The sequence below is a fragment of the Trichoderma reesei genome, assembly GCF_000167675.1.
Source record: "Trichoderma reesei QM6a unplaced genomic scaffold TRIREscaffold_1, whole genome shotgun sequence".
In the NCBI taxonomy this organism is placed as follows: Eukaryota; Fungi; Ascomycota; class Sordariomycetes; order Hypocreales; family Hypocreaceae; genus Trichoderma; species Trichoderma reesei.
The window spans coordinates 267393-282910 of NW_006711148.1; the positions used below are offsets into that span (position 1 = coordinate 267393).

Below are 15518 nucleotides of genomic sequence, written 5' to 3' on the forward strand. Positions count from 1 at the left end.
GGGGCTTCCTAGACCGCTCGAATGTCCTGCAGGTGCAGATTTTTGGTCTGGCGAGGCAGCCTACGGTCTCTTTCGTAAAAGTAGCCGCAGTTGGCGCACAGAGACTGAGAAAAAGCAAAGAGTCAGTTTGGGCATTCATCAAACTCACACATTCGAATAATAAAAGGGGACTCACCTTGGGGCCGGCAGGGCCGTCTCGGACCGCCCAGACACTCGTCCCCCACGTCCGGCAGTGCGAGCATCGCCAGGTCATTCTCTCCATGTCCGTCAGGGCCCCTACTCCTCCACCGTATCCGCCAACGTCTGGCGTCAGTCGCCCCAGCGGAGTTCCGCCGCGGGCAAGGGGGCTCAGACTGCGGAACCGTCGCTTCTTCTTGGAGCGTTCGCCTCTGCCCATTCTCTCTTCCTCGGCTTCGACGGCCGTGCCCGCACCGAAAGGAGTGCCTCCCATCATGCCGGTGGTCGAGCTGAATCGCGCTGTCTCGCGCCGCAGCCGGCGAATCTGCCGCTCGCGGTCGCCCTCCCGCTTCTCCATCTCTTCTTTGCTGAGGAACTCGACCTTGGGCTCCCACTCATCGGCCAGGTGGTCGGGGTCGTACCTCCAGCCAGCCTCTTGGCCATGCGCGGCGTCGTTTGGCAGCTCCTGCTGCGCTCCGCCCCAGCCTCCCACGAGACCTCCAGCCTCGCAGGCTTCCTTCTTGAGTCTAAGGACCGCCTCGTAGATGGCATGTGTCATTGCCGGAACCCACTCGCCCGCCAATCCCAGATCGGCACAAGTCGCCTTTGCAAAGGCCTCAGCGGTGCCCGGGGGGTGCAGAAGCGACCACTCAAACTTGTCCGTATACAGCATGGAGGAGAGGTTGAGACTCAGGTTGATGATACATCGATAAGTGTCGTCGGGGTTGTAGTCGTCAGAATCAGGCAGGATGGGAGTGGCTTCGGCCGTGACGTCGGGTGCCTGCGATGTCTGCGGCTGTGGTGTTGGCGTTGCCTGGCCGCCCGTCTGTATGGGAGTCTCGGGGCGAGACACGCCCCGCGCAAACGAAGCCGGCGAGTCGTCGCGGGACTTGAATATGCTGGGCCTCGGGGTTCCGGCCGCTGTTCCGGAGCCCGCAGCAGCGGCTGTCGCGGCCCCCTGGCTAGGCGGCGGCGGTGGTGCCGCAGCAGACGGCTCCGTATGGAAGAGCGGGTGCAGGGCAACGCCGGCATACTCTTCCAGCTGCGTCCGGATCTGCTTGCTAATCTCCGCAATAACGGCCGGCCGGTTGGGCAGGTCGAGGTCCTGGGCCAGCGTCTGCGCAAACTGGTCCGTCGTGATGAGCGTCTCGTGCAGGTTCCAGCAGAAGATGTCGCGCAGCTTGTAGGGCACCGTCATCTCCTGCGGCCGGTACTGGGGCAGGGAGATGTCGACCGAGTTTGGGTTCGGGGCCGGGAAGGGCGCCGGCGGGATGAAGGAGGGTATGTCCAGGTCGATTCGGATGGGTATCAGCGTCAGCGGCAGATGTGCCTGGGCGGCGTTCTGCTGGTCGCTCCTAACGGACCGGCTCTTGCCCATCCAGTCGCGCCATATGCCCTGGACCTCGACGGGCTCCTTGATCTCCTTGCCCACCTTGTCGGCCAGGTCCTGCCTGCTGACCGAGTCCTCCTTGCGCAGGCTCCGCAGGCCCGTCGGCCGACGCCTGGTGTCGTCGCTATCGTCGTCCAGGTCATCGTAGCCGTCCTCTGCGTAGTTGATGATGGTGGTTCCTCGCTTGGTCGTTCGCGAAACGGGCCCCGTGGGCGCACTCGGCAGGACGGGCGTCAAGAGAGAGTTGTTGTAGGTGCGCAGTCGCGGCGCATACGACGACAGGAACGCCTGGGGTTTTGACCGCTCCATTTGCGAGTTGTTGTTCTAAGACGGGAGAAGAGAAGTGATTGTCGATTATCTCATGGCGCAAGGGAGGCAAAACGCGGGCGCAAAGCTGGCGAGTCCCCGCGCTTTGGGTGGGAGAATCGCAGCTGACAAGACGCAGTTCAGCCCTTGCGAGGATCCCTGTTGGAGTCGAAAGTCGAATTGCCGTGGCAGCGGGCGGTGGAGGGCGGATAAGGAACAAGACGCGGACAGACGGTGGACAGATTGAGGCCGTGATGGAGGCGACAATCGGAGCGGAAGCGGCAGGGCAGGGCAATGAGGCGGCGCAGGCTGGATGTCGCGACTCGTGGGTGTTGAACCGCGTCGTTTGTCTTGCCCCAAAATTTGGCTCTGGCCTTGTCTCTGCTTCTTTTCGTCGCCTTTGCGAGAAGATCGGAGGAATTCCGCTGATGTAAGCAGATGTGGGGCCGCACAGCTTTCTCCTGCCAGGTGGTTCTACTATAGTGCTACCTACCCTGTAACAGCAAAATGTTTTCTTTTCCTTTCACATCGAAAAGAAGCGACAACAGACACGTCACAGATTGGACAACCAATGCCGATCTCGAATCAAATCAAAATCCTTTCAATTATCACTAAGTTGGCTCTTCGGTAGAACTATTGACTGACAAGTCCCAACGTGGCAGCAAGGCATAACGATATTTGAAGGAGTGCCATGGGCTCACCCAAACATGCCAACCATCTCAAACGTGTAGGCCATGATCGAATAGCCACCTAAAAAGGCCGCTGTCCAACTCTGTCGAGCAACAATCAGCAGATACTCAGCAATCAACAGCAGATGACTTCCTTACATGTTCCCCTCTGGAAAGAAGCGGCATACGTCGTACACCTTGTACGCCTCCGAAATGCTGTAGGCTCGAGCACAGCCAACCTGCGTCGTCGTCGACCACATACACTGAGCTGTAAGCCATCAGATGGTCAGCATCAACTGGGTGCACAATAACCACTCGAGCGCCATCGTCAAACCTACACCAGTGCAGCCAGGGCTCGTGCCCGTCCGCAATAGGCGCTCCGTTGTAGAGCGACGCCTGTGCGAGCCAAGTCTGCGCGGCTTTCTGCAGAGGCGTGTCGTAGGCCGCATCGCACTGGGAAGACTGGTACTCGAACAGCGTCTCTCCCTGCTGAGGCCGGTAGGAACCCTGGGCGTGCGAAAAGGGCTGCTGGCCAGCCGCCATGATGTTGGCCCAGTACTGGGCATAAGAGGCCAGGTTGTCGTTCCAGGTGAGAGGCTGGACTCCTTGCGCCGCGCGAGCCTGGTTGATGAGGCCGAGGGCGAGGGATCGGTCATCAGCCTGGGCGAGGCCGAGGGTGATGAAGGGGATGACCCATTGGATGATGCGGATGAGGTGCATGGTGTCTTTTGGAGAGCCAAGTGCTTGCGACAAGGACAATTTGAATAGATCACAGTATCGAGAAGTTTAGGAAGAAGAAACAGACAACGGCGTTGTGAGAAACCTGGCCGCCTAGAGAGAATGTGTGTGATCAAGAAGGGAATCGAGGAAACACTTGGACTGGTGCAGGATGCAGAGAAGAAACAAGAGAGATATAGAGGGAGAAAATGATGAGCTGTATAAGAAGACGGGCGGCTCATATTGTCTTCACAATAGGCCGAGTGAGAAGGCACGCGTGGCTGGACGTGGTTGACGAGGAGATCAGAGGCGGTCAACTGACTACGGCGGGAAAGCGATGACACGGCATACAGTGAGTCGACTTGCTTTGATAGTATCCAAAGACCTGGGCCCTCACGGAAGCTGCCAGTTACCTATGATCGTCTCTCTTCTCTTGTCCCGTTGCATCGACTCACTGCTAGGTATGCAGTCACCGTCTCTCATGGCTTCTCCATGACATCTCATATCTGGTTGCATCGACCAGTCCAGAAGATAGACCTCTCCTGTTAATTAATTGGATACAAAGAATTTCAAGCATATATTTGCACGCGAGTGAAGCATTTGGGTGCCATGATCCCTTCATTTCATCCTACGAGGGCGTTGCAAGTTGTTGTTGTAAGTCGAGGGCCATGAGTAATTTAGTAGGTAGTACACCGATTACCCCATTGGGAAATTCACCTCTCTCCATCGTCCCTTGTGCGCACGGACCACTTTTCGAGGCCCTGCGGTACGTACCTCACGCATGTAATCGCAAAATGACGTCCAGCACCAAAAAGTTCCGCCATCATCAACACCATCACCAAAAAAAAAAAAAAGCTCCTTCTTCTTCTCCATTCCCAGCTTCTCTCCCCATCCTATCCTCGCCCAACGACTGCCCACTCCGACCGCTATCGGCGCCCAACAATCGAACACCATGGCCGCAAAATCAGCCTCTACACTAACACGCCTCATCCGCCCAACATCCCTCACCAGACCCGCCCTCTTCCGCCCTCATCATCTACCGTCATCCTCACCACCACCAACCTGCGCAATCCTCACTCCCATCCGCCCCCAACATCGCCGCTCCTTCGCCCACGCAATCCCCCGCCCGCCCTCGCGGAAGCTCCCCTCAAAAGAACCCTCCACCGCCGACCCCCCAACCAGCGAAAGCCATCGACCTGAACACAAGGGCCCTGCGTTCTACCAGCTCTCCTTCACCTGCCAGCCCTGCGGCCACCGCTCGCACCACAACGTCTCGAAGCAGGCGTACCACCACGGGTCCACGCTCATCACGTGTCCGGGTTGTCGCAATCGACATGTCATAAGCGATCACTTGAACATCTTTGGCGATCGGAAGATTACGGTGGAGGACCTCATGCGGGAGAAGGGACAGTTGGTGAAGAGGGGTTCGCTGGGCGAGGATGGGGATATTGAGTTTTGGCCTGAAGAGGTTGTGGAGGAGGATATGTTGGCGGATGGGGTCGAGAAGAAAGCTGGGGGTTCGTCATGAGAAGGGTCTGGTATGGGTGGTATGGGACAATGGGAGCCTGGACTGGAGTATCCGGGGGAAGATGTCGTGTGGATGATTATTGTACGATTACGAAAAAAGCTACATGTACGGCGTCAAGGATTATTTGCAGGGAAGTTCCCGATTCTCGAACAGCAGCGACGGCATATAAAAAAGGGGGGTGTTTCCACAAAGGAACCATCCTTGATCTTTATTAGCGAACAGTATATTATGTGCATATGTATCTGTAGTCTGATTGACACAACAATCACTAATAACTTTTCTATAATAAACGCCATCAAATACGCCCAACATGCCAGTCTATAAAACGCCCGCTCGCCATACGACATATGCCGCGCCATGTCCTTTCCTTCACCACGTCTTGTACGCCTGCCGCATCGACTTCTGCTCTTTGGACCTCGTCTTCTTGCGCTCCTTGTTCTTCTCAAACTTCTTCCTCTTGTCCTTGTTGTACTTCTCCGGCTGCGCCACCGCCTCAATCTTCCTCTTGCTCGACCGCTGCAGACGGCGCGCCTTGACCTCCTCCCGGATCGACATGAGCTGCTTGCTGTACTCGGCCGTGCCAAACTTCTTCTGCAGGGAATCCATCATGATCTGCGCCCGTGTCTTGATGCCCTCGTGCTTCGTCTTGAACACCTCGTCCATGCTGAACGGCGCGGGGATCGACGGGTCGGTGAGGTGGTGCAGCGGCGTCAGGATGGTGCGCAGAGAGGGCTGGAGCCGGTCGAGCGAGGAGCGGCGGCAGACAGTCTCCAGCACCTCCATGGCCACGACCTTGGGCGCGATGGCAACGGCCGTGGGCCGAATCTCCTTGCGCAGGATGTGAGACAGGCGCCAGAACAAGTACTGCAGGTCTTTGGGCTTGGCGCTGGCTTCCTCCTTGTCCTCGGCTTCCAGCTCCTCCGTCTCGGATTCGGCATCGGAAGCATCATCGGGAGACTCTCCGACGGGGAGGCGGGGGCCCAGGAAGATGAGGACTTGACCCAGCTCGTTTGCAAGGCCCTCGTCAACCTCGTGGCCGTTCAGGGCGCTGAGTGCGAGACGGACGAGCTCTTCCACGTTGCTGGCCCGGAGTGTCAGGCCATGAGACCCTTGCACATCCTCACCTGCCGAGGTGCTGGCGCCTGCCTTGGCAAAATCAGCGAGATACAGACTGATCACTTGCACGGCAGCCAGCTTGACCGACGTCTCCCTATGCCCAAGGCAGCGCGGCAGCTTGGCCCACAGCTCTTCTCTGTTGGCAGACAGTGTCCTGTCAGGGAAGACCGTGGTGAATGTGCGTACCACACCAATCGAGGCACCCACAAGCCCCCCATCGACGTCGCGGACATTGTCAGAGCCCAAGATGCTCATGACCTTGTCGAAGATGAGCTTAAAGTCCGTCTTGTTCTTGGCGGCATCTTCGTTGCACTCAAAGTAATAGCCAAACAACTGCACGGCAAGCTTGACGACCGCCGCATTGCCGTCTTTACCGAGCCATGACCGAAGTAGGTTCAGGAAGGCAAGCATTCGCTCCTTGTCGGCCTTGCGGAAGATCTCCTTGATCAGCGCCTCTGCCGCGAGGCGACACTTCTCGCTGTCGTCGTTGGCGAGGACGAGGAACAGCGGCAGGAAACAGGTGGCGGCAATCTCCTGAATGAAATCGTCGGCCGACTTCATCAGAAGCAAGTGGATCACCTCCATGACGGATAGACGACCGCCTTCGCGTTCGTACTTGAGATTGGCGACGACAAAGTTGAGCTGCTTTGTCCAGCGGGACCTCATCTGGGGGTAGTCTCGGATGAACTGGAAGAAGGCGCCTCGTGCCAGATCTCGCGTGTCCTTGTCGTCGTTGGTGATCATGACCGTGCCGACCTGGTCCAGCGTATCGTAGACCGTGGCGGTCTCGATGCGGCGATCCAGCACAGAGCGCAGGAAGTTGAAAGTAATGTGTCGGTACAGCGGCTCCGTAAAGTCGTCCTTCAGCTTGCCCAGCAGCATGTCGATGGCAGCGTCCTTGATCTCAATATCCTTGCGATCCCTCAGCACGACAGCAAGCATCTTCAACGCTGCTTGTGCCAACTCGGTCGTAGTCGACGTAGACATGGAGATGCACCTTGTAGCCTCTTTGACGGCAATCTTGTAGATGTTGATTCCATCATTCGTTCCAAGGGGCACCTTGACGATGACTGCCAAGAGTCGGAATGCCGAAATCTTGACCTCATCTTCGCCTTCGAGAATGGCATCACCAATAATAGGAATAAAACCAGCAATGTTCTCGGGGATTCGCAGGCTATCGTACTTCTTCAGCATCGACCTCAGCATCTCGAATGCGAAGCGAGTCAGCTTATACGTATGCTTGCTGGTCTGGCCTCGGTCGCCGCTCTTCTTGGCTCCTCGCTGAACCAGATACCTTCGCGTCTTCCAGTCCAGTTTGGGTTCGGCCTCTGGGTTCCGTGCATTGTACACCTCCTGAATGACCTCGTAGCAGAATACCAGAGTGTCACGGCTCTCGGCGGCCGGGTTCTGCAAGAGTCCCGCGGTGATGCGAGTCAGGAGGGCGTCAATCTTGCGAACAATCTTCAGGTCCACCTTCTGCATCAACATAGCCTGCAATGGCCGCACAAGCTCAATGAGGCGACTGACTGATGCATTCTTGGCAATCAGTTCCATCGAGTCCTGGCTCTTGCTGCTCTTAACCTCCTTCATCTGGCTGACGTAGCCCTCGGCGTCCTTCTCTTGACCGACAACTCCGAATATGTCGTCCATGATCACGTTGACAATTGCAGAAAGCGAGTGATCGAGATCGCCAGGCGCGAATTGAGGAACGGTATGGACCAGGATGGAGTGCACAGTGTATGAGAGAACGTGAAGCTGGTAGCCCTTGGTGAGGGCGCCCCGAAGCTCTTTCAAGATGAAGCCGAAAAAGGTAGGACCCAGAAGAACGGCAATCTTGACCAAGGTGTCTCGTGTCATCTCCCTCGCCTCCCACGACTTACTGCGCAAGATGTGGCAGATGTCGGTCAGGACGCCAGCCAACTTCTGGTCCATCTGGGGACCGGGAAGCAGCTTCAAGAGCTTGATGATGGTGATACCGACGGGGACACGGTAGCTGACCTCGGATTCGTCCTTTTGGTGCAAGTGCTTGGTCAGCGGCGGGAGGAAGTAGTCGTTGATCTGGGTAGACAGCTCTGCAGCCTTGGGGGCCATCAGTCGCAGGCGCCGTACTGCGGAAGAGGAGCTCTCTTCTTGGTCAACCTCCATCGTTTCGGCATCTCGACTCTCGGGCAACGACAGCAACAGGGCATCCGTGAACTTGCCCAAGAGGCGAATGGTGTGTTTCTGCTGCTCCGGCCGTGACTCGATGTAACCAATGTACCGATGGAAAGTCGTGCGGAAGTGGTTCCAGTTGAGAGACATGGCCAGGTTGCTGATTGTGCTTGCTGCTTGCGCACCAAGTCCGTGGTCATCACCGCCATCCGCTCTGCCGAAGATGAAGTGCTCCAGTAAGGGGATGAAGAATTGAGTCAGGTTCTGGCTGCCCATCTCCTTGCTTGCGTTGGCAGCTTCCAGTGTTCGTAGGGCATCCATCTGCTTCGAGGTCGCTGGACTGAGGATATCAAAGAAGAATGACGGCTCGGAAGAGTCCTCCTGACGCTCGTTCAGGAGGCCACCCAGGTCAGCCACCGGCGCCCATTCAGGCATTGTAGTGAGGAGGAAACCTAAGACGCGAAGGTACTCTCGTCGCACGGTTTCCGACTCTTCACGAGCGCCGCCGTAAATTGACGGCATCAGTATCTGCTTGAGATAATCGTCAAAGATGGCCTTTATCTCCTGAGATTGACAGTCCGACACTTCTTGAATCAGGCGTCGAATGCCATCAGCGGCGTTAGAAGACAGCACGCCAAATTCCTCATCGTTACGGATGAAGAAGATAAGGTTGTGGAGAACTGGGAGCCACTGTTTAGGAGTCCATGGAATACCGTGAATGCTCGAGATGGCGCTGAATGCGGCAAGCCGCCTGTCATAGTCCGGCTCATCAATGCGACCCTCCTTGAACTGGTTCAGCTCGTTGCATAGGCTTGCAACAGTCTCAATCTCGGCATCCTGCTTCGAAATGGCCAGTAGAACGCGGCACAACGAGGCGCGATTTTCTCGATCCTTGAAATAGCTAAAAAGAGCCGAGACGGTCTTGTACACCTCTTGCAGCAGCGCCTGATCCTTTGCAGCGTCTGGTAGCGAAGCAAAGTTCTCGATGACCAGGAGAATCCGGCCCTTGAGTTTGGGATTTACTCGGCGTGCTGGTTGCTGGAGCAAGAAGCTGGAGATTCGAATGACTGCTTGAACATTTTCCAAAGTCTGGAACATGGGAGCCAGAGCCAGGATAGTCTCGATGCCAGCTTCCAGTAATGCGTTACTGATATCACCAGTTCTTAATACCGTAGTGATATTGTCCAGGATCGCGGTTGCGTTGGGGTCCAGAAGCTCGGCCTTGATGACCTCGTTGAACTCGGATTCGCTAGCAGGAGCCAAGGCCAGCCTGGCCAGGCTGCGCAGCATCTCGAGAACATATATTTTGACGGACTCTTTCGATTTCTCAAAGGCTATGCAAGCAATGACCTTTGGTAGGACGCCATTGGGCAGCACATCGCCGTGAGGAGCGAGGAAGAGGGCTGCCTTCGGGAGGTTGGACCATGTCGACAGCAGCTGCAGCATGCCCGACACGCCTTGTGCAGTCTCGGATGGCAGATTCTCGTGCCTAGGTGCCACCACTTCCTCAAGAATGATGTCCTCATAAGCCTCCCACTGAAAGTCCTGTGCATTTTGGAAGAGAGCAATCAAGCACTTGAGACCCGTTGACCTCGTCGACCTGAGTAGCGAATGACCACTCGCCTTTTCCTCTTCTTCAGGACCATCGGGATCCGCTTCTGTAGACGTGCCGCTCAGTCGCCTGCAAGAGAAGACGAGACAGTACAGAATCGTGTTGACAAGGATGTCCATGTAGGGAGTAACATTGGTGCCCAGCTCCGAGATGAGAGATTGGGCCATGTTCAAGAAACCGAACTGCTTTCGGACTGAAATGATTTCTTGGTCGAAAAGCTTCTTCCGGTTCACCGCTGGCCCAACCACGCGCACATCCTTAAGCTTGCCCACAGCGATGTCGAGGAAGCCTCCAAGATCCTCGATAGACAGGTTCCTGAGAATGGCAAGTCTGGTGGTTTGCTGACCATGCCGGCCGCCAACTCCGCCTTTTCTCGAGATTGCACGACCATACAGAAGGTGAAGGAGAACCGGCATGAGCTCGGCTCTGTGTTCAGGCTTAATGGCGGTGTCTCCCTGGAGGAAGACGGTGATCTCGTTCTTGAAACGAGCTTCGTCGAGAAGGTACTCTAGGTTCTCCTGATACGTCTTCACGCCATCTTGCTTCCATGCTAAGATAGCCTTCAAAGCAAGCTTTTGAAGGTCCAGATCACCATTTGCCAACAGTTGCAGCAAGACCTCGTAAACTTGTTCGTGCTGGAACAAGACTCTCGGATTGATGAACTGCGCGAACACAGCGACAAGCCCCTTTCTGTCGGCCAATGACCAGAATGCTGCTTGCGATTGAGCGTCATCTTCACCTTGAGCATCGAGTGCACCGTCCTCTTCCCGAGCCCAGGCAAACAGATGGGGCACAAGCTGGCGGGACCTTCTCTCGGCGATGGAAGGCAGTGCTTTGAATACCTTCAGCGCCTGGGCCTTGGCGTTTGTTGAGAACGGCTCGACCAGTCGCTGAGTGTCATCAAACTTCTGCAGCATCAGATCATCTGAGCCGTCAGACGCTTCCTGGACGCTCTTTGCTGCCGCCTGAAGATAGTTCAGAGTGGTGCATTCAAAGTCCGAGTAGAAAGAGCGAGCAGAGCCACTGTCGGATTGCGGCGGTGTCCATCGCGGCGATGGAACTTCCAGCCATCGAAATGCGGCGGCAGCAATAGCTTCTTCGCCAGATTTACTCTCGGCAACCTGCTTCATAGCTTCTATTGAATCGTCCCAGACTGGTGACAAGTTGACCGTCAGCATGCCAAACATGAAGTTTGGTATTCCCTTCTTCAGCCAAGTCGAGTCTGTCAGCGAGCCGTATTCTTGCCCAAGCTTGCGCAGATACATGGCGATTGATCGAGTATGGTCTAGCGTCAACGGAGATTGCTCAATCTGAAGCATGATCTCGACACACTGAGACTGTTTCGGCGCGTTGGTCATCTTGCTCAACAGCTCCAAAGATGCCAACCGAATGTCATGAGATGGCGAGGTCAAGTTATCAACCAGAGACTGGATCACCGGATCATCTTCAGAATTTGGGGTATCGCTACCGGAACCATCGTTCTTGTCGACTTCGTGCCCGTTTGGCAATGTCTGCTCATAAGCCAGATAGGTCCGAAGGAAGCCCACAGATCGTGCGAATCGCGGCACGGCTGCGCGAAGCAGGGGAGCGAGTTTCGGATCAGTGGAACCTGCTGTCTTGCTCATCCCCAGGTAGGCATGGAACCCTTGGCTGACAATGAAGTTGACCTCGTCGGATGCGAGCGAGGAAGAGGGCCGAAGGGCGAGCTTCAGTTTCCGCAACAGAAGCTCGGCAATCCGTGCGTTGGTCGATGGATGAACGGAAGTCAGCTCGAGAATTCGGAGCAGAGCGGCGTATTTGGGCAGACATCTGTCTCTCCAGGTTTGGGGGTCTTTGTCGTAGGGCCCTCTTTCGGGGAAAGGTGAGATCTCCAGGCTTTCGAACTTGGAGACGATCTGATCCTGCCATGCCTGAGGGAGTCTGCAACAATCTTTCTCCCCAGCAGAGGGGAATCCTCGGTTTTCGATAATCTTTGGCAGCAACACGCACAGCATGTCTTCGTTTTGCCCCTGAGACCAATGAGTTGCAATGAATCTGGGCAAGGTTAGCACACGCCTGAAGGAGATTGATAAGGGTTTTTAACTTACTTCTGGAAGTCACTGCGGAATAGGCTTCCGAAACGACTCGGATCGAGTTCGCTAAAGTAAGAACAAAAGGGTATGAATAATCTCATGTATGGCTCTCTCGTCAGGCATTGGAGAAGACGGGTAATCTGAGGGATGAGGGAGTCCATTGGGGCGTGATGGCAGGCAATTGCCACATTGACAACAACCGACGTCCACAGCAGGTCATTCTTCCCGGTAGCTTCATCGATAGGCTGTGTGGCTGTTGAGAGGAGCTCAACAAGGAGTCGGACGAGGCGCGGCCAGTCGCTGATTCGATTTCCTTTTCGAACACCGGCGAGCACGCCGAGGATCCTGACATATGGCACCATCCACCAATGAGAACCCTCGTCATGAGGCTCCTTCAGCTCGGCATCACATCTATCAAGGATTGCCTCTGCAAATTCCTTGAACGTGTCTGCACCGGTATGATGAATGACGCTGGTCAAAACGCCACATACCAAGTCCGTCCATGTGGTGATCTCAGCCAGTGTGCGCTCCTCCTTTGGAATCGCGTTTACCAGCTCGAGGAAGATGGCGGATCCAGCCGAATGAATCGTTCGATCTGTTCCTTTGATGGCTTCGGCAAACATGGTCATGATGCCATCTTTGTACAGCATAAACTGCCTGTCTTCCGCCATCTTGCTTATATCGTCCCGCACGTACTCGACGAAAGTGACAAGAGCCGTCTCGCGCAGGGAGGGAGCCGCCGCTTTCCTGACAAGAAAGCTCATGGCCTCGGCACCGAACCGCGCAATAAACGGAGGATGTTTGGATTTGCCGAGAAGCGGCGCCATGACGGCGTATGTCGGTCGGAGGTCCGGGACTAAAAGTTTGGACAAGTACTTGAAGAGGAACGCAAGAGCACCAAAGGTCCATTCAATGACTTCCACCGGCTGAGGGCGTCCGGCAATGGCCAAGATGAGTTCCAGACTCTGTGAGAAGTACTTTTCGAATCGGATGCCCAGGTCGTGGGCAAACGCCGTCAACAAATCGAGCAGCGGTTCCAGCCCTTCTTTATCCTGCTCCGAAATGTATTTGACAAAGGAAGCCATGATTCGCTCCTCAAAGTGCAGAATCTGCGGCAAGCTGTCGCAGAGCGGGAGCACCTCCCTCTTGAACGAGGAAAAAGGCTTCGAGATGTTGAGCTCGCTCCATTTCTGCAGTCCATTCTGAAGATAGGACGTCGTCGAGGCAAGGTCTTCGGTCTCGAGGTCATGTCGGCGAACCTTGCGCAGCGGCTGCAGCGAGTTGAACTTTGCAATCTTGGTCGAAAACGACTCCCAGCGGTGATTCTTCTGGTGGGGAGTCGAGTTCTTGCTCTTCCGAGCCTTCTCGATGCGGCCGGAGGATCGGGCGGGCATCGTGGCGGCGGCTGGGGGTGAAGCTGTGGAAAATGTTTTCGACCGCAGTCTTGAAGCGTCCAAGGACGAGAGCTGGTGCATCTTGTTTCCTCCCCACTGTAAAGTTCCCGAAATTTTTTGGCCGGCAGATCATCGGCCGAACCGATAAGAGCAGCCGTGCTCCACTGCGCGCAGGATTGGCCAATCACGTGTAAGGCGCAAATCCTTATCAGCACCGAGCTTTTGACGTCGCGTGTCCGCGCATCTCACATGCACCGAGCTGCCACTTGCTATTACATACACATCACTCTGCATCTTCAACACCAACAGCTTTCTCTCTCTCTCTCTCTTCTACACTACCACATACAGTCACAGAAAAGCCTTAGATTGCAACTCCAGATCAGCCGGGCAAGATGGCTGCACCCAAGATGTATGTAATTTTCTCCCAGAGCATGCGCCGCAGCTCACCATAGGTACTGACATGAGCGTTCTGCCAGCATCGTCCTGGGTAGCTTAAACGGCCAGCTCGAGCCGGCATTCAAGAAGCTAGCTACCCTCCACTCGAAGAACCAATTTTCCCTAGCTATCCTCGCAGGCGACGTATTCACAACCGACACCGACGACGAGACGATTTCCGCCCTGTTGGCAGGGACCATTGAGATTCCCCTGCCCACCTACTTCACCGTCGGCATCCATCCCCTGCCGCCTCGAATTGCAGCCAAGATCGAAGCCGACGAGGAAATATGCCCCAACCTTCACTACCTCGGAAAGCGAAGCGTAACAAAGACGGCCGAAGGCGTAAGAATCGTAACGCTCGGCGGTGTCCTCGACCCGAACCTGGTAGCAGGCCAATCACAAGAACAGCACTTGCCCTTCCACACGGCAGGCGATGCAAAGGCCTTGCGAGGCGCCAACAGCACCGACATCCTGTTGACCGCCATGTGGCCGGCGAAGATCTGGGCGGGCTCCAAAGTCGTCCTCGAACCTGCTCATCAGGCTCTTGTCAGCAGCTCCGAAGAAATTGCCGATTTATGTGCGGCCTTAAAGCCTCGATATCACATCTCATCCTCCCCAGACGCCTTCTTCTACGAGAGAGAGCCTTTCGTCCAGCAGTCTGACAAAGACGCCAATGCCTTCTCCGCTACACGATTCATCTCCATGGCACCCTATGGCAACGAGAAAAAAGCAAAGGCAATGTACGCCTTCACCCTCAACCCAACAGACACGACCATTCCCCCTGGCGCCACCGCCTCACCCTTTGCTTCCCGAACCGCCACCGCCAAGCGCGGGAGGCAACAACAACAACAACAAGATGAAGGCTACAGCCGCTTCGGTAATCATCACGACGGCCACCAGGGCCGCCACAAGCGCCGCCGCGCCTCGCCCCCTCCCGGCCCCGACCGCTGCTACTTCTGCCTGTCCAACCCCAACATCTCCGCCCACATGTGCTGCAGCATCGGCGACGAGGCCTACATCACGACCGCAAAGGGGCCCCTGCCGACGTCCACGACGTTTGCCGACAAGGGGCTCGACTTCCCGGGCCACTTCATCATCATCCCGCTGCCGCACGCCCCGACGATAGCCAGCATGGGCAGCACCGCGGACCCGGCCAGCGAGGCCGTCAAGGCATACAACGAAATGTCCCGCTTCAAGGAATCCCTACAGGCCATGATCGCCGCCAAGAGCTCCCACAGGCTCGGCGCCGTCACGTGGGAAATCAGCCGCGACCGCAACGTCCACCTCATCTGGCAGCTCGTCGCCGTCCCCGCCGACATGATCCAAAAGGGCCTCGCCGAAGCCGCCTTCCGCGTCGAGGCGGAGAACCTCAACTACCCGGCCTTTAGCGCCACCGACATACCCCTGGAGGGCCTGTCGACCGCCGGCGACTTCTTCCGCGTCTGGCTGTGGGCGGACAACGGCGAGGACAAGATTAAGGGAAAGTCCCTCGTTATGCCGCTCGCGCGCGACGCGCGCTTCGATCTGCAGTTTGCGAGGAGGGTGCTGGCGAAGCTCCTGGGGCTCGAGAGCAGGCTGAGCTGGCAGGACTGCTCGCAGTCTGTGGAGGAGGAGACCAAGGATGTGGAGGCCTTTCGGGAGGCGTTTAAGGAATGGGATTTTACTCTTTGATGGCGCACATTACTATGCAATGGTGATTGATGGCGAACGTTGCTTTTTTTTTTATCGACAGCAGGATCGAGAGTCAACACTCTACTTCCTCTTCGTCCTCCTGGGAATATATATCCTATGGCGTTTTGGGCTCACACAGCCTCCACCATTACACACGCATCTTACACGGGGAAAATGTCCAGTTTATACACTTCCAATAGCATAGGTAAAAAAATGACAAGGCAAATCCAATGGAGATATAAAAGGCCTCCATATACGCGTCCTTATCAGAAGAGCAGTAT

General features: G+C 56.0%; 5 protein-coding genes across 5 annotated transcripts; 2 read left to right on the forward strand and 3 right to left on the reverse strand.

Moving 5' to 3' along the window:
* Positions 1-8: 8 nt before the first annotated feature.
* Positions 9-1876, reverse strand: TRIREDRAFT_54598 (uncharacterized protein; the record flags this gene model as incomplete). Its single annotated transcript, XM_006961475.1, has 3 exons — positions 9-104; positions 176-1076; positions 1170-1876. 3 exons carry the CDS (start codon positions 1874-1876, stop codon positions 9-11), a joined length of 1704 nt encoding a protein of 567 aa, XP_006961537.1.
* Positions 1877-2570: 694 nt separating this feature from the next.
* On the reverse strand, positions 2571-3261 carry TRIREDRAFT_102441 (uncharacterized protein; the record flags this gene model as incomplete). Its single annotated transcript, XM_006961476.1, has 3 exons — positions 2571-2645; positions 2730-2809; positions 2880-3261. The coding sequence occupies 3 exons, from the start codon at positions 3259-3261 to the stop codon at positions 2571-2573; spliced, it is 537 nt and encodes a 178-aa protein (XP_006961538.1).
* A 949-nt stretch (positions 3262-4210) lies between these two features.
* On the forward strand, positions 4211-4786 carry TRIREDRAFT_124306 (Hypothetical protein; the record flags this gene model as incomplete). Its single annotated transcript, XM_006961073.1, has 1 exon — positions 4211-4786. One exon carries the CDS (start codon positions 4211-4213, stop codon positions 4784-4786), a length of 576 nt encoding a protein of 191 aa, XP_006961135.1.
* Positions 4787-5155: 369 nt separating this feature from the next.
* On the reverse strand, positions 5156-13131 carry TRIREDRAFT_73560 (uncharacterized protein; the record flags this gene model as incomplete). Its single annotated transcript, XM_006961477.1, has 2 exons — positions 5156-11699; positions 11753-13131. 2 exons carry the CDS (start codon positions 13129-13131, stop codon positions 5156-5158), a joined length of 7923 nt encoding a protein of 2640 aa, XP_006961539.1.
* A 392-nt stretch (positions 13132-13523) lies between these two features.
* Positions 13524-15237, forward strand: TRIREDRAFT_102444 (uncharacterized protein; the record flags this gene model as incomplete). The annotated part of the gene is made up of 2 exons (XM_006961074.1): positions 13524-13540; positions 13608-15237. The coding sequence occupies 2 exons, from the start codon at positions 13524-13526 to the stop codon at positions 15235-15237; spliced, it is 1647 nt and encodes a 548-aa protein (XP_006961136.1).
* Positions 15238-15518: the final 281 nt, after the last annotated feature.